An 18,614-nucleotide genomic window follows, 5' to 3' on the forward strand; every position below is an offset into this window, starting at 1 on the left:
AGCAGCGCGCTGCAGCAGCAACATGTGAACGTTCGTGTCGACTTGGATTTGTTCGCTCGGTCAACACGCACAGCTTTTAGCGGAGCGGTGACACGGTGAACGACCGCGGCATCATTAACAAGAAAAGTTGGACTGAAAGTACTCATTCGGTCGGAAAACCGATGCGCGTAAAAGAAGGGATGCCAGCCAGGCGTGGCTTGCATTTGAATATCCAATGTGAGAATGCGTGGGGAGTATGTATATAATAAGGGTCTTTCCATCTGATAAACAGATATCAAACTGATGAATATGCTGAAGGACGATTAATGAACTGAACGGACTGTACCGATCAGGAGGAGCACTAACGGCACGCCGGCGACGCTTTGTGCGTATTTATGGCTTGGACTTCTACACCTTACCGAAAACTTTCTATTCTCCCTAAATCGACATAAAATCTTTTTTGATTGCATCTGCAAAAACACGTTGCCCGGGCCGTGACAGACACAATGGCAGAGGTCGGGACTAGTTTCCTGGGACAACTCGATTTGGATTTACAAAGCTTCCCTGCACTCGGAAATATGCCTTTACCGGAGTCCCCGGCGGGTCTGAATGAGCGCCTGGGACAGATTGAAGGGAGGCTACAGCGGGGCTCGCCCACGGATTTCGCCCACCTCAAGGGGATCCTGCGGCGGCGGCAGCTCTACTGTCGCACGGGCTTTCAGTTGGAGATATTCCCAAACGGGACAGTGCACGGAACCAGACAGGACCACAGCAGATTCGGTGAGACTCATTCACTCTGCACTGGGATTTCTTTTTTTTTCTTTTTTTTTTCTTTTTTTTTTGACAGCGCAAGATGAGTAGCATAGTTACATTGGTTCTCATACCCTTTCGTGTAAAGGACCCCCAAATTGACATTTTATTAGCCCGCGGACCCCCATTTGAAAAGATATGCCAGGGACCTCATGAGAGAAGGTTTTTACGGCTCTAGCTGTGATTCCCAAACATTTTCATTTCAAGGACCCCCATGCATTAGGGCTACGGAGCTCCATTTAATGGCATTTCTATATTTCTATATCTGAGACCTATATCTATATTGTAAAACCAATGTTAATTTAATTTAAACAAATGGCGGGTCCATTTGGTTCCATTTGTACTATCTCCAAGTTACATACCCATGGGTCCATTTGGTTCCTAACTATCATTTAGCTGGGCACCCCCTGGAAACCCCTCTAGGACCCCTGGGGGTCCCCGGACCCCACTTTGAGAACCAATGGCTTAAGGGGTGTTTTCAGCGACTCATTCTGCAGGACAAGAGACGCACACATCTTTTGAACCCACTTGGCCCAAGCCAGCATGCCTTTTCATGCCTATTATTCCAAAAAATAGCAGATCTACAAGTTCACAACACGTGGCAATGGTTGACCAAGTACAGTTGTAGATCAGGTGATTCAGGTCCGTTTCGCTAGAGTTGAAGTGGTTATTATAGTGACATTCCCGTCGGCGCTGGCCGCTGCGCACGGGGCGCAGGTGTCTCTCCTCGAAAACAAGCCTGCGCGCACAGCCAGGGGTCTGCGCGTCTCCGCGATCCTTGCGCACCCGCTCAAAGGGTTCGGCAGCCCACACACGCGCTCACATGCATGCACCCCTGATTATAATTCATTGGTTCTCAAATTGGGGTCTGGGCCGGGGATCCCCTGGGCCTGGGGGTCATTGAGGGGGTTCCAGGGGGTCCCCAGCTAAATGATAGTTAGCAACCAATTAAATTAATGGATCCTTATGGGTGTGTAACTCAGAGAGAGTAGCCTACAAATGGAACCAAATGGACCTGGGGGGTCCATAGCCTAATTCATGTCAAACTGGGGGTCCTTGAAATGAAAATAGTTCAGAATCACTGCTAGAGCCAGCCGTAAAAATCTTCCCTGGCATATATTTTCAAATGGGGGTCCGTGGGCTAATAAGTGTCAATTTGGGTGTCCTTAATACAAAAGAAAAAAGTCCGCACACCAAATTTGCAGTTCCCAATATAGAGCTTTACTGTGGTAACGTTTCGAGCTGTATGCTCTTCCTCAGACCTTCCTCAGACCAGGTCTGAGGAAGAGCATACAGCTCGAAACGTTACCACAGTAAAGCTCTATATTGGGAACTGCAAATTTGGTGTGCGGACTTTTTTCTTTTGTATTGTTGATTACTTTTAGTCCAGCACCCAGCCTATATGGCTTTGGATGTGCATGTTTTTTAGGCTGTTTGTCTGCTTTTTTCTCCAATTTGGGTGTCCTTGACATGAAAAAGTTGTAGGCTATTATCATTATTACTCAATATCATGCGAGGTGTGGTTTGCATGATGAGAACGATAAACAAATGAGGTCAGGGGGCAGATATGCGCATTTCTTGCGCCTCGCGTCCATGCAGTCATCTCGCAGGTGCAGCCCCTTCTTTGCTCGCGCGCTGGAAAAGAGCGGAATAGCTCTAAATTAAAGCATGACCACTGTGGAATTCAGGGACGGTTTAATGCGCACTCTTCAGCCAAAACAAGCCAGTTTACAGGGTTGGGTGGTCCGTTGTGTTTGTCTCTGGCTTCACTTAGCTTTTAAAATGCAAGGTCTTTGTCAGTGCCGCAAAAGGAGAGGCCATGGCTTTGATTAAAGGATATGAAACACGCTCCTCACCCCCAGAAATTAGAGGGATGTTCTCTGTCATTCTCTGGCATCGGATCGAGTCAGAAAGATGGGGACCAGGTGGCTGAGTTGGCCAATGCCAGTTAAGACACCCCAGCTGCATTCTCTCGAACTGACTAACGTGTGCATCGCAGTGTGAAGGAGTTCATAAACAGCCAATAGCTTTTAATTACACAGGTTTTACTCTTTGCTTTGAAGTAGACGACTTGCTCACTTTACTGCGACTTCCTCTGACTCAGCAGTGTAGACAGAACCAGACGTTTGTCCACATTTCAGCTCCATTCTAGCTTGTTCTGATGGCCTAGTCAGTGGTTATCAAACTATTGTTTTTAGGACACCCACAGCTCTGAGAGTGTACGGGTCCATTTAGTTCCATTTGTAGCCTACACTCTCAAGACCTGTAAGGGTCCATTTGTAACCCTCTCAAGGATCCCAGATTGGGTCCCTGGACCGCACACCACTGGAATGATGGTGTTGTTACTCTTCTTTCCACACCAGTGTCAAGTCAATTAAGGAACTCATAATTGATATGTATTTGGTTGAGGACCTGGGGGGACCCCCTGGAAACCCTGCAAGGACTGCTGTGCTCGGGGTCACCAAACCGCACTTTGAGGACCGCTGGTCTAGACCAGTTAAAACATAGTCTGCTGTGATATATTTATTACAAAAACAGTGATCAGCGCTGTCCACATCTGTCTGTTCAGTTGTGATCTGTCATCGGTTGAAGCCAAATACCCCAAGTTCATTACATGACCTTGACACAGCGAGCAACTTGACTTCAGAGCCGTAACAGCTGGCAGCCGCTGGCTAATATTGAACTTGGCTACTCATAATTCTAAATCAAGCCAAAAGTGGAAGAGGAGGAGGGCCCTTATAGAGCTTATTGTGTGTGACGACACAACAAATGATGTAGCCCTCGACCTGGGAGTTCCCACCCAGCCATTCCACTGTGTGTTTGGGATATTGACTCATTCACTTACCGATTCACTTGGTATTGCACTGGTTTCAGTTCTCATTCAGTGGTTCACTTGTTATTCACTGGTTCACTTTTTATTTAGGCCTACTGATTCATGGTTCAAGTTCAAAGTTCAATGTTCTTTATCGTTCTATTGTTAAGTCTTCTGTATAGAGTGAAATGTACTTGTTATTCACTGATTCACTTTCCATTAACTGATTCAATTGGTATTCACTGATTCACTTGCTATTCACTGATTCACTCAGTGTTCACAGATTCACTGATTCACTTGGTATTCACTGGTTCACTTGGTATTCACTGGTTCACTTGGTATTCACTTATTCACTTGCTATTCACTGATTCACTTACTATTTATTCACTGATTCACTCGGTTCACTTGCTATTCACTGATTCACTCGGTGTTCACAGATTCACTGATTCACTTGGTATTCACTGGTTCACTTGGTATTCATTGGTTCACTTGGTATTCACTGGTTCACTTGCTATTCACTGATTCACGTGGTGTTCACAGATTCACTGATTCACTTGGTATTCACTGGTTCACTTGGTATTCACTGGTTCACTTGGTACTCACTGATTCATGTGTTCACAGGTATCCTGGAGTTCATCAGTCTAGCCGTGGGTCTGGTCAGCATCCGAGGCGTGGATGCTGGACTTTACCTGGGCATGAACGAGAAAGGAGAGCTCTATGGGTCGGTAAGTCAAAAACGCCCCACCCCCACCACACACATCACTTACACTCATTCTAATGGAGCCAGGGTGCGTCTGCATCTACGAAGGGAGGTTTGCAGACAATTGGCACAAGGCAGGTTCTCAGTGTCAAAGCAGCTTGGCGTATCTGGGTGTATCTTCATTGTTATTTGGAAAGAGGATCCTGTGAGAAAACATTGCGTATTAGAAGGTCAGTTTGTTATGGAGTTCTCTCCAGAACACAGATATGAGAAACATAGTCAGACAAAACAAGGGCTGCTGTTTGTGGCGACGTCTCACACACATCTCATCGCCTCTCGTTGTCTGGTATTTTACCGTTGTGTAGAGCCAGGTTGATTTACCGGTTTGGTTGATACATCGGCCATGAACATATTTTACTTTTTGGAATGTCATCGCTATCGGCAGTTATGCAGCCCTATGTTGGGCATTTCTGAACATTTTCAAAAGTTGTAAAATGTTTTCAATATTAGCCGCTCTACAAGCACACTGTAGATACTGGTATGCTATTTTTGAATTGTACAAAAAAAAAAAACCTTTAACAAATCTACGTTTTTCAATTGAAGGGCTAGGTCTCTCCAAAATCAGAATCGGCATCTGGTCCCAAAATCGGGCATCGTCGGACTGTAGATCAGTGGTTCTCAACCTGTGGGCCAGGCCGTAAGTGTATGGCTCCCCAAACAATTGTCAAAACACTAAGATTTGAACGATAATGAACATGTACATGGCCCATCCATGACAAGTTTCACTAGTTATTTTCAATGGTCCAGGCCACCATGTGACGAGTTTAACGAGTTCCTTATTTTCACACTGGTTGTCGCTGTTTGCTAGCTTATAGGTCATCAATTATTTCTGGGGTAACCGGAAGTTACCCCAGACGTTGATGACGCCACCGGAACAATAACAGCGATTCCCTTTTTTAGAAAAAAATAAAAGAAAAAATAGCCATAATGAAAGTGTATGGGGAAAGGGGCTGGGCACAAGCTTGACACGGAAACGTCTATTTTTGGAGTGGATCATTGCGAGTGGACAGGGATAATTTTCCAACTCCAGGACACCCATGTTTTGATGGCTCCTGCAAGCGACGACGCTGACTATTCTATGATTTTTCAAAGGTTAGTGAAAAACTCTCAGGGAACAACATAAGTTGAAAAACAATGTTGGCGGTCAACCATTTAAGGCTGCCGTGTCAAGTGTGCCCTGTTCCACAAAAGAGTGAGAACCACTGATGTAGACTTGTTATATCTGAAAAGGCCACACAAACTCAATGACATGACATGAGCTTCTTCTTGGGAGGAATTCATCTTTCTGAAGGAGAGCTTCTATTTGCGGCACAGGAGAGGAAACTGGTCTCTTCACTGCGTTTTGGGATATGCGAAAATATTTACATATTTTCCACAAGTAGAGCGAGAGGACAGCATCTGGTTCTAGGTGAATCCATCAGGGCTTCTCAGACCGTCCCTCCCGTGACACGGCCGATTAATATACACATGTAGAACTCACAACAAGTCTTTATATCGCCTATAGCAGTTGGTTCACAACCTGTTTAATTTAAAGGACGCACCATTAGGCCACAGACCCCCATTTGATACCATTATTTACCCCTGGGACATACAGTGTAAAATCCTCAGTGTCAATCTAACTCTGAGAGTGTATAAATGGAACCAAATGGACCATTTGGGTTCCTTTACGGGTTACCCTTAAAGCCTGTCCATAGTCTCTCCGAAACCAAACTATGCGGTTTTCCGACGTGCAGATTTCCGGACTGAATGCTTTTCAGAAGTCGCGAGTGAAGACCATTTTTAATCCCTGTTGGGGGTGCATCATGTTCTTCTTTGTGTCCCCGCCTCGGTTAGGGTAGTTTAACCACTTAAACTCTACTGTATATACTTTGGTCCCTCAGGGCTCTGTACTTAGTTATTTTCTTTTTTTGTGAGTTTGTAGATCTGCCATTGTTGCCAAATATTCACCTCCAGAACAGCCTGATTATAAGACTGAAGCTGTGCAGTCCGCTCAGAGAGTGGGCGGGGTCTGTGGTGGAAAAAGTACTACAATTATTTACTTAAGTAAAAATAGCAATACTGCAATGTAGAAGTACTCTGTTACAAGTATAATTCCATACTTCAAAATGTACTTGAGTAAAAGTATGAAAGTAATTATATCAATCAGATCAGTAGATCAGTTATTTTCAAATAGCCCAGGTATAAAATAGGGACAAAATGGTTAATGTTTTATAATATTATAATTTATATCTGCAAAGTAACTAGTGACTAAAGTTTTCAAATAACTGAGTAAAAGTACAATATTTGCCTCTGAAATGTAGTAGAGTAGAAGTAAATGTATTGAAAATTGGAAAAACTCCAGTAAAGTAAAAGTACCTTAAAACTGTACTTAAGTACCGTAGTACTTAAATGTACTTAGTTACTTTACACCACTGGGCGAGGTCTATGGGCTGGATCCAGGCTACTCCAGAACAGGGACACTAGGATTGTGTAAAGGGGAACATAGCTTTTGAGCGGTGCTAACCGCTCCTACATCTGGCTTTGTCCGTTTGTCCCATGTCTGTCCAGACTGTCATTGTTGTTTGTATGGCCAGGGTCACATTGGCCAAGCTTCGCGGGACGCTGAATGAAACTAGAACTGCACTCTGTCGAGGCGCCAACTTGCGACTTGTGCACAAGTAGGCCATACAGTACATGGCCTATTGTGCGCCAGCAGAGCGCACTCACAACTGGCATCACCAGGAATGCTGGTCCCTCATTGGCTGTTAATGATGAACGTTGCCAGAAATGCTGGTCTCTGATTGGGCTACGGGCTTAAACACACATGGCTACCTACCTACATACGCAGCCGAACATAGATAGTACTTGCTCGCTCTGCTGGCACAAGTAATTAACTCATAAATAGCACCGCTCATTTCACACTGGGTGTGATTTTTGAGCGGTGGTCACAACGCTCCTATATGTGGCCGTGTGTGTGGGTCTGTCTGTCTGTCTGTTTGTATGTCTGTCTGTTTGTATGTCTGTCTGTCTGTCTGTCTGTCTCCGGGTATGTAGCCTGCAGTAACCTTTTCTGACCACACATGTTAAGGGAGGGGCGCTGTTGCACACACACACACACACACACACACACACACACACACACACACACACACACACCACCGCTCAGTTCACACGAGTGTGATTTTTCTTAAAACTGGACCCTATTTTTAGGTCATTAGGAACACAAACGAAGGGTTGGTGTGAAGATTATTGGAATTGATCCGTTCTTTCGACTCTGGATGAGTCGACGTTTCAGGTCCTGGAAGTTCAAACTTGTTTTAGTTTTATTTAGTTTTATTTTATTTTTTTTACCTGGGGAGACACATAATGTTTTCAGACAAATATACAAATTTTCCTGAATTTGACAAAGAAATACCATCATTTGAATTCCTGGCTCGTTACTCTGGACGCGAAAAATCCAGTAGTGAACGCGTGGACCAATTCCAATCAAGTTTAAACCCTTCACTTGTGGTCCAAATGATCTAAAAATAGAGCACAGGTAAAAAGAAAAAATAACATAATAGCCCTTTAAGAACAGGGGAGGGATAAAGGCAAAAAGAGGGTGGGTGGGTGTTTGGTGGTTGGGGTGGGGTGGGTGGGGGGGTCACTCATATCATGTGTCCCAGGGTTCTACCTGAGGGCCTCCAAAGGCTCCGACGGCCCCTGGCTTTGAACAATTAGAACAGAGGCTGCCATTAAGCTTTAGCCCATTATGTCGGAAAATAATTGTGCGGATATCATTACTGTGTCCTATCAGAGTCTGGTATCCTGCAGCTTTGACCCTGGGAGGGAGGGGGGTGTGTGTGTGTGTGTGTGTGTGTGTGTGTGTGTGTGTGTGTGTGTGTGTGTGTAGGGAGGGGGGGGGGTTGGGTCATCTGGTAATCACACACCTGACTGAGTCACCTGACTGACAGAGGGGAGTATGTAGACATGTCTGTCTGGGACTGAGGGCCATGAGGCCCCCAGGGGCCCCGGGCCAGGGTCAGCTAGACCGTCATCAGAGGAGACGAGTGCTTCCATCCCACCGTCTTGAGACCGCGACATGTATTTTTTTTTTATCCTTCAAGGTTTTCCCTCTCTCTGTCTGTGTGTGTGTGTGTGTGTGTGTGTGTGTGTGTGTGTGTGTGTGTGCGTGTGTGTGTGTGTGTGTGTGTGTGGAGCAGGAGCAGTCATGTGACCTCCGGGCTGTGTTTACAGACAACATCCTACCACCGCACAGCCTTGGCCCAATTCACACTGGTTCTCAACGTCAGAATACGGGTCCCCCCAGACAAGCGTTTCTCAAACTTTTCACATTTCAATCGCCCCCCTTAACGCTGACAGTCACGGGTTCATTTGGTTCCATTTGTACACAGCCAGAGTTACAGACTTGTATGGGTCAATTTAGACCCCCCCCCCCCTAAAGGAACCCACAGAGTCCCTGGATTCCACTTTGAGAACCACTGCCCCAGACAGTGTCATGGGTCTCAAGAGTTAAATGAACTGAGGCGTTCACAGTGTAGACTGCGGTCCCAGAGTTTAAACAGATCATATCAAATGGGGGTCTGTGGCCAAAATGCACATCACATCTGGGGTTTCTTGAAACTCAAATGTTTGAGAATCACTGGCCTAATTCAGTGCTTCTCAAAGTGGATTCCACAGACTCTCGGTTCCTTTAGGGGGGATCTAAATTGACCCATACAAGCCTGTAACTCTGGCAGTGTACAAATGGACCTTAACGGGTCCATTTGGTTCCATTTGGTTCCATTTGTACACGGTCAGAGTCAAGGGGAGACCTTGAAATTTGAAAGTTTGAGAATCACTGGGAAAATAAGAAAGAAAGAAAAAGAAACCGCACGGTTTGGGACATTGGGACAACCGCTGCGACTCGTTGGTGAAACACATCCTAGAGCCATAAGCCCTTTTAAAAGCCGAGATTAAGCGACCGCAGACACTTATGCTATCGCTCGGCAACGCCAGGCCGTCGTCCTCCCCCCCTGCCAAAGGCAGACCCAAACAATCCAACGGGACGGAGCTTTTACAGTCGTTAACGACGCCCCTGAGGTTGGGCCTTCTTAAAAAGCAGTTCCAGGAGCAGAGGCCCTTGTAGCGCAGCCATCGCATGACTGACTGGTCTTGGCAGGAACGCGACCGCAGAGCCGGTGCCCTGCATTGTTCTCACACGCTCTCGCAGCCAACAGACTCTCACCTGCTGAACCCGCAGCCATCGCTCATGCTGCGCTGTCAGAGACGGGCCTGGGCTCTGGGAGCTGCTGTGTGTGTATGTGTGTGTGAGAGAGAGAGAGAGAGAGAGAGAATGTCTGTGAGAGAGTGTGTGTGTGTGTGTGTGTGTGTGTGTGTGTGTGTGTGTGTGTGTGTGTGTGTGTGTGTGCGTGTGTGTGTGTGTGTGTGTGTGTGTGTGTGTGTGTGTGTGTGTCTGTGTGTGTCTGTGCTTGTGTGTGTGTATGCATGAGAGAGAGAGAGAGAGAGAACGTTGTTCTCGTTGCATCACAGGGAGTAACATAATTCTCCACGCACACTGAGAGGTTAACAGGGCTGAGGAGTGAGGTTCTGGGTGTAAAAGTATAAAGCTGCCGGTAATGACTTTCCCTCGTTTGTCATAACGAGCACCTGCCGAAAAGACTTTCTACCGGTTCACTTCAGCCGTTGAAATGGCGCAAGTCTCCGGGTGCTTTGAAAGAAGTTTGACGCATAGGAGAAAATGTATTAATACTATATGAGGACATGGTTTGCACGCAGGGCGAAGTGATGCACGATATCATCGCTCTTGGCACAGAAACTTGTATCCATGTATAAATTAATGGCTTATTTTATACTTAGCCGTATGGTGGTGTCACGCAAACCTAGTGAAAACAGCCCATTTACAGTAGTAGCTCTAGATCAGCTTGTATTGCTACATGTACAGTAGGTTGAAAGTGGTTAAGTCTGTCTGTGGGTTTGCAGACAACAGACTTCGGTTTCCGCCAGACAGCAACCATATGTGTGTCTTTATGAGTGTAATAATACAACTCAAAAATACATATAAGTCGACTATACATACTGTATATCTCTGTTCCATCTCTTGGCTGGGGCACTTCAACATCATTTTAGTAACCACCACCACATGAGCCGTATATAGTGTATCATATCACTAAGATGTTGGTCTCTCTCTCTCTGTCTGTTTCCGTCTGTCCCCCTCTCTCTCTCGCTCTCTGGCAGAAGAAGCTCACAGCGGAGTGCGTGTTCAGGGAGCAGTTTGAGGAGAACTGGTACAACACGTACTCGTCGACGATGTACAAACACAACGACACGGGGCGCTTCTACTACGTCGCCCTCAACAAGGACGGCTCGCCGCGAGAGGGAGGCAGGACTAAAAAGCACCAGAAACTCACCCATTTCTTGCCGCGGCCCGTGGAGATCGACAAGATCCCACAGGCGTACCGGGACGCCTTCCAGTACAGGTGACCAGTGGCGACGCTGGGAGAGGTACCCCAGTCTGACGGGGCAGAGATGGAGAGCTGCGGTGGAAGGGTTTGGATGTTTGAGTCTCCTCTTCGTGGGGCAGAACTCTGTTTCCTCTCCTCCTTCTGTCCTTCACCTCCCCCCCTCCCTTCAGAGGTGTTTACATTTGCCCCCCTGGTCCACGCGGCAAGCCCACACCTTGGCGCAGCGCAGACATAAACATTGCGTGTGTTTTTTTGCCACTCTCCGCGTCAGGCTTCTGACCACGGATCAGAGGGGAAGTTCATCTTCGAAGGCAGGAAACGGAGAGAGGAGGTCAGGTCCGACAGGACAGAACGCTGACCTCAGATCTGTAGGACCGCTCGGCTGCTGGGCCGGGACACCAAATCTGTGCCGCGGTCTCACGTTGTCTGAGGAACCACTATGAGAAGTGAACGATGGTTGTTGAGTAGCGCAGACTGTTACCCACGGAATGAATGAATGGATGAATGAATGGCTGAAAGTTAGAGGGACGCCAACGAGCATTTGTCATGCATTATCATGGTCGGTCATGGCAACATGCTAGTGTAGCAGAGTAGCTCAACCTGAAGCCCTATATCCTAATATCTCCCCTTGCCAAGGGGATTCTCACTTGGCCTACCAGTAGATGTTTGTTTTCCCACACGGGAGACCTGGGTTAGAATCTCAGGTGTTACATTGGTGCCGTGATCCGGATCGGGTCCCGCGGTGGGAGGGGGGTCAAGGGGGCTGAATGTAGCAGAGTAGCTCAGCCTGAAGCGCAAAAGCCTATTATCTACCCTGGCCCAGGGGGATTCCCTTTTGGCCTAGCGGCAGAACATTTCCCTTGCGGGAGACCCGGATTCTAATCTGGGGTGTTAACACTAGCATGCCAGTTCAGTTCAGATTGAGGGTGCAATCCACATGAGGTCAGAGCAGACATGACGACAGATCATTGTTAAGTGTGTCAAATGGGCAGTTTATGACAGTTACTCGAGCTACAAGACTAGTCTCCAGTATACTGAGAAGCGATTGCATAGTTTCGTTGAGGGAATGTCTATGAGACAACAGGAGGTCAAACTATTATGGGGGTCCTGTGTTCACTAAATGCTCTTCTAAATCGAATATGGAAGAGGGCAATATCTTTGCCAGTGTTTGCCAATGTATGACATTGGCAAATCAAAGAGCACTTACTGCCCCACGGTCTCCTGTCTGATCATCACGTTGAAATGAAAACCTTTAAGTAGCATCTCGTTGCTGTCGGGCAGAAACCTTGTAATCTCAAGATTTCACCTTTAAGATTTTCTTTTCATAAATTAATTTATACATTTTTGTATGACAGTGTCACAATGTAAAGCATTGTTTAGACAATTTATGCCTATAACGTTGTGCCCAAAATCGGTACGCGAGATGGAAGTGGTTGAGTCTGTGGATCGAGTTTATAAATATTTAACTCTCAAATACCTGGAACGCGCCCGAGTCGCGTTCGATTTTAACCACTTTAACCACTATTTTATGCCTTAACCATTGAAAAATAGCAGATATACAAGCTCACAGCGCGGCACCGAGTGCCGCGCTGCGAGCTTGTAGATCTGCTATTTTTGAAAAATCGTGAAAATGTGTGCAAGTCTTTGAATATCTTTGACCCGACTTCTAAATCCTTCCTCTAAATCAGTGGTTCTCAAACCTTTTCACGTCAAGGACCCCCAAAATTACAGGTATTTGGCCACGGACCCCCATCTCAAAATATGTTGTTCCAGGGACCCCCCAGAAGCAAATATTTGAGTTACAAATGTTCGCTTTTAAATAGATATATTCAAAGATTTGCAAAGAAAAATCATTATTTTTCAAAAATAGCAGATCTACAAGCTCGCTTGTATATCTGCTATTTTTCAATGGTTAAAGCAGTCAATAATCCTAGGCCTAAATAGGTTAAACAATGAAAAGTATTAACAAGAACTTGTGGCTAAATAATAACTCCATTGGATCCATTGGAACAAGGGTTAAAACGTACAAAGGTGTCCACCCGACAGCAATGATCTTATAGTTCTATGAAATGCCGGTGAGTAAGCTTGGGGCTGACTGTGGTTTATGATAGAAGTAAATCTGCATTTGTGATGAACTTTGAAAGGAGGGCGACTTGTAATGTTCAGAGTTCAGGAACATTATTAAAAGAAAAAGAAATGCAAGCAGCGGAGGTGTACATATGGGTGATCCTATTTATGAGATGTACAATATATTTATTTTCTACATATAAAAATCTAAATATAAATCTATATATTTATTTATTGCAAAGACTTTATTTTGTAATGAACTTGAAGTTATCTGAACTGTAGATTCTACTGAAATTATATAGAAAAAAGCAACAAAAAAAAGAATTGTGATGAATTTGACAATAAAATTGTCCTGCTATTGAGCGCTCATTGTGAGACTGATTTTGCTTGGGTAAAGGACCTAATCTAATGTACCTATTAAAACCACAAATGGATCATATGTGAATTATGTAGAGTTTTTGTCCACCTTTTTCTCAGCCTCCTATCTGAAGCAGACTTCGCCATAGCCTGAGAACCATCCTGCGAGCCAGAAGCCTGTGATGGGGGCTGGCAGAAGAACTGTTAGCGGTTGAGGTTAAGTTCCAGAAAAACCACCACAACTTTCAAACATTCAGTGGCTCACTCTCTTCCCTGAAAAAAAAAAGAAAAGAAAAAGAAACAGAAAGAAAGAATGTTTTGGGACCTGCTGTTGATGTAAGAACATATTAATGTAAGGGAAGTTCTTACAAGCCTGTGGTGTTAATCACTTGAACCCTTGCATCCCTATTTTGGGGGGAGCATTTGCAATAGATCATCTTCTTTTTCTTCTTTTTTGGAGCTGTGTGGAACACAAGCTCCCTATACGTGGCCGTGTGTGTGGGTCTGTCTGTCTGTCTCCGTGTCTGTCTGTCTGTAGCCTGCAGTAACCTTTTCTGACCACACATGTTAAGGGAGGGGCACTGTTGCACACACACACACACACACACAGCTCCACTTCGAACAGAGGTTCGATTTTTTGACTTCTAGATGGTAAAAATCGCCAATTCCAGAGCCGACCCCAGCCAACTAAGTACAGGTTCATTAAGTATAGAGCCTTTAAGTGGTTAAATTGAAAGAAATTGTTTACATTAATAGAAAGCAAAGTGTTTAAAAAGCAATACCCTCTGTGTGGGTTTGTCCTCATCTCTAAAACAGTGATTCTCAAACTTTCAAATTCCAAGGTCTACCCTTAACTGGGTTAATTTGGTTCCTTTTGTACACTGTCAGTGTTACAGACTTGTAAGGGTCAATTTAGCCCCCCCGGCCCCCCCCCCCAAAAAAAGGAACCCACAGTCCCTGGAATCCACTTTGGGAACCATAGCTCTAGAAGAACAGCGGGCAGCAAATGTGGATCAAGTAATAGAGGAGACCTTTTTCCCAGGGGAGAACACCCATACAATCTCATGGCAATTTGCCCTCCTAAACCCTTTACCCAGCCTTATCGCACAGACCCTCTCTGTTCCGTCTCCAGAAGGTCTTAGTCAGCCTTCATCCACCGTAGAAAATGTGATTCCTTATGCAACTGGATCCCCACCCTTAATTGGCTTTACACATCAGCACGGATTTAGAGTGCAATGATTGGTTGTCCAAGACAGGGGCCTCACAGGCTGGGCGCGCAGCGCAGCATACTGTCTGCGCGGGGCCCTTCTTCGTCAAACAGACAGAAACAGCTGCCTGCTCCGTCGGCCCGCCAGCGGGGATGTGCAGCAAACCTGGAGTGGTGGTAATCCAGGGCTAAGAGGGGACGGGATCAACATTTCAACATCTGCAATAGTTGTAATGTTCCTTCCAATGGCAAATTTCTATAAGCTGCGAGAGCAGGGCTCCCCCGGGGACTGGGGAATGGAAAAGTCAAAGACATGCAGGGGGAAAAACCCTGGTAGACTGAGAAATGAAAACAATACGAGGAGTGTGTGGGGTATGTGTGTGCGGGGGTAGATGAGAGATTGAAGGGAGAGGAGAGCGATATTTAGACAAAAGTGGGCTTAGGTGGTTAGGTAGTTCTCTGGGTGTCCAGCGGTAGTGCAGTGCTTCAGACAGACAGAGGCGTCACAAGGGGTAGGAAAGTGGGACTGAGTTACTAGGGCCCAAGGTGGTGGAGGGGCCTTAATTATTTTATACTTTAGCTATTGAAAAATAGCAGATATACAAGCTCACAGTGCGGCACCGAGTGCCGCACTGCGAGCTTGTAGATCTGCTATTTTTGAAAAAGTCGTGAAAATGTGTGCAAATCTTTGAATATGTATTTTTTAAGCGAACATTTGTAACTCAAATTTTGCTTCTGGGGGGTCCCTGGAACTCAATATTTTGAGATGGGGTTCCGTGGCCAAATTCATACCATTTTGGGGGTCCTTTCACATGAAAAGGTTTGAGCTCCACTGACATAGAAACATAGGTTTTTCAAAAGACCTCAGAAGGATTTGAAATATTCAAAGATTTTCATGATTTTTCAAAAATAGCAGATCTACAAGCTCGCAGCGCGGCACTCGGTGCCGCGCTGTGAGCTTGTATATGTGCTATTTTTCAATAGTTAAAGCACAGGGCCCCCCAGTGAATCCTTGTACTCAGGGCCCAGAATTTGGTGCGACACCCCTGCAGACAGACCAAGTTATCTGGCCAGAGGACACCCATGTCTGATCGCCTCAGACATCAAGGCCATGTTCACACTGGTCGCCCAAAGGGAGCGTCCACATATCAAGAGCTAGAAGGAGCTAGAACTCTGCTGCCTACAGCAGCATTACTGCCGTATCTTTGAACTTTCACACTTGATCGGCTAATGGGAGTGTCAACAACGTGCCGTTCTTCCAGCGTTTAGGTCTGTTAGTGACCATCTCTACTACCTGTACTGCGCTTGTGATCCCGCAACCGCGAAATGCTGCTTCGGTCAGTCCCAGCGCCACTTCCGGGTTATTCCCTTAACATGGGAGTGGATGGGAGTTAATGCATCTGTCTCTTCGTGTCTGGATGCACCCAAACTGTGCCATACGACAGTGCCTCCCGTCCCCACCCTAGTTTGATATGCACTAGGACTACGGACCCCCATTTTATTTTTCATTCTGTGGGATCCCGATCTACACTTTAAAATCCTCAGGGTTTATTTGAACCCTGAGGATTTTATTAAGGGTACATTTAGACCCCCGGCCCAGACATTGAGAAACCATCTCATCATGACAGGGTATGACGTCACTGTCGGGCAGAAACCTTGTATCTCCACGTCTCAAAGTAGTATGTTCTTTTGTAAATTAAAGCCCCATTTCATCATAGAAGAGTGTTACAAAAAGTAGTGGAAATAGCAGATCTACAAGCGTACAACACCTCACGGTGCCAGGCATTGTTTGCCATTTTCACATTTTAAAAATAATAAAAAAAAGGAACGGTTCTGGACATACAAAGTTTCCAACCGACGGCAACGATAAACTGAGCATTACTCACACATGCATTGGTTAGCAGCAACCAATGCAGATTTGTCAATGATGTCTGAGAAATAAATGAGATTTGCCTGCACTCTCCATTAGCCAAGCAGAACAGTGTTTTTAACACAAAGGCCAATCTTCAAAAGTTTGTCTCCCGGGTTCCCCTCCAACCCCACATAGAACAAGAATTTAAACATTTACCGTCTGGAAGCAGTGCAGAGGAGGGGGGGAAAAAGAAAGGAGTCTGAAAACACAAGGTGGTCATCCTTTTGGTCACTTTATTAAATGTTATTAAATACGGTACTTATCAAGATAATAGCAGATCAGATTAATGGCAAATCAAGTTGGTGTATTCGCTAACATATGAACATTCTGAGTAGGGCAGAAACTTTTCTCTACATTTATTAAGTACACCTTGTGCAAAAACGGAGACAGCAGCCCCCTAACGAGAAATGCGTGGATCTCTCTCCTCATTAACAGCTACACCAGTTGAAAGCATTGAGAAGCAAGGATGTGCCAAAAAGAATGCAAGTAACCCGGGGTGGGGGTGAGGGGAGGGGGGGGTGAGGGTGGGGAGAGTTTCTCACAAAGCAGACTGTGGGAGTTAGCCTGGTAACCAACGAGACATAGTCACCTTCTCCTGGATTAACACCCACAAGGAAAACACACAGGTATTCAAATGTGAGTTGAAATAAATCTGAAATAAAACAAAACTAAAATTAATAATAAAATAAAAACGTGTGGAGTTGCTTGGGGGTCTCTTGGCCGCTGGCTAACTGGACTGCGCTTTGTGAGATTCAGCCTTTCGGTGGGGAGGCGGTGGGGTGGGGTCAACACAAGTGGGTTAAACGATAAACGGGACGCACAAGTGCTATGCTAGACAACACCAGACGACATGAATGAGGTTACAAAAAGTTTATAGGAACCCGGCAGGCATTTTGAACGACAACAGCATTCCATTAACATGTGGAGCGACAACTAATGTGTAAATGCCTAAAAGCAGAATAGAAAAACAGGAGTTCAACATATCTCAAATTTCAGAACTTTACAGAATTATAATCTTTTTCCTACGAAATTTATATAAGGCCTAAACTTTGTTTTTCTTTACTTTTTTTTTTTTGACATCGTCAATTGTCTCCCAAAAAGAGCAGGACTTCACGGCACCAATAGCTGCCCATGAACAGGTATTGGCGGAGGAATCGATCAGGGATGAAGTCCTCTAGATTTTCCACATCATATAGAGTCCAGTCATCCACAAACACTGGTCCCACTCAGGTTTAGTTAGGCGTTTTCTTTTAAACTGTATAAAAACAACTGAGTTTCACGTAAATAATCAACAAGCCCTCCTTTAAGGGGAAAACAATGCAATGCTCAAAAGCATTGGGGGTAAAACCTGTTTTTTATCATTAAATACATGAAAAATGAAGATATCGAACTTGAATAACATTAAGGCGGTATATACAATAATTTCAGATGAAATTGTTAATAAACCCCCTTCATACAGTCTATTTGTACATGACTTTTTCTGCGTCCTCCTCTCCTCTCAGTGCCTGAGAGCCACGTTGTGGACTCGGGGTGGACTCCTTCTAAGGGCCGCAGACGCCCTTCCGTCCTACTGGAGGCCACAGTGGGCAGCGGCCAAGTCTCAAAGGAGGCCCATCTCGGCTTGAGTGCACCACCTTCAAAACCCTCGCCCTCCATCAAACGCCAGAGGACCCTGTGTGGTGCATTAAGCGTAGAGAAGGGCACCACTTGGACTGGGCCGCTCTGGAGCCTAAGTTACACAGGGATGTGGGTTGTTTTCCCCCTTCCGAGGGGGCCCTACAGGCCCTTGGAGGGCCCCGGGTTCATGTTCGCGTAGGGGAAATTGCCTTGTAGCTGCTGGTACAAATTCAACAGTTGTGTCTGGCTGAGGGCGCCGTCCACTCCTCCTCCGATCATGCCGTTCTGCGCGGCCAGCTGTTGCACGTAGCTGAGCTGGTTGGCCATGAGCTGCTGCTGCTCACGAACCTTCCTGTTGTTGAGGACCCTCTGCACGTAGACCATCAACTGACAGGAGAGAGGAAGAGGTGAAGAAACGGATGGAGGACAGCGATACACATCATCTTTAAAACCCCGGGACCCTAATCTAAACTGTAAAATACTCAGTGTTAATCAGAGTTTTTAAATACTTCTGGCTAACATCAGAAGTGCTGAAAAGCCGCAGAAAATAAAGTGGATGTCCCGCCTCCGCCAAACTTTAGTTTTGCAGTCGCGTAAATAACTCCTACTGAAATCTAATTGGCAGAGGCCTACATAGCTTGCTGCATACT

The 18,614-nt window shown here is 45.7% G+C and overlaps 2 protein-coding genes across 4 annotated transcripts in view; one reads left to right on the top strand and one right to left on the bottom strand.

Annotated features, from left to right (window-relative positions):
• Nucleotides 1–485: 485 nt before the first annotated feature.
• fgf16 (fibroblast growth factor 16) lies at nucleotides 486–10,823 on the top strand (the record flags this gene model as incomplete). Its single annotated transcript, XM_080746357.1, has 3 exons — nucleotides 486–759; nucleotides 4,223–4,326; nucleotides 10,578–10,823. The coding sequence occupies 3 exons, from the start codon at nucleotides 486–488 to the stop codon at nucleotides 10,821–10,823; spliced, it is 624 nt and encodes a 207-aa protein (XP_080602483.1).
• A 5,751-nt stretch (nucleotides 10,824–16,574) lies between these two features.
• atrx (ATRX chromatin remodeler) overlaps nucleotides 16,575–18,614 on the bottom strand; it is a 47,559-nt gene continuing 45,519 nt past the window's right edge. For all 3 annotated transcript variants that reach the window (XM_080746347.1, XM_080746348.1, XM_080746346.1), the window contains exon 34: nucleotides 16,575–18,351. In XM_080746347.1, coding sequence (XP_080602473.1) covers nucleotides 18,124–18,351 — 228 coding nt within the window. In that variant the 3' untranslated portion in view covers nucleotides 16,575–18,123. The remainder of the gene's footprint in view (nucleotides 18,352–18,614) is intronic.

The sequence above is a fragment of the Nannobrachium achirus genome (assembly GCF_963921795.1).
Source record: "Nannobrachium achirus genome assembly, chromosome: 17".
Classification (NCBI taxonomy): Eukaryota; Metazoa; Chordata; class Actinopteri; order Myctophiformes; family Myctophidae; genus Nannobrachium; species Nannobrachium achirus.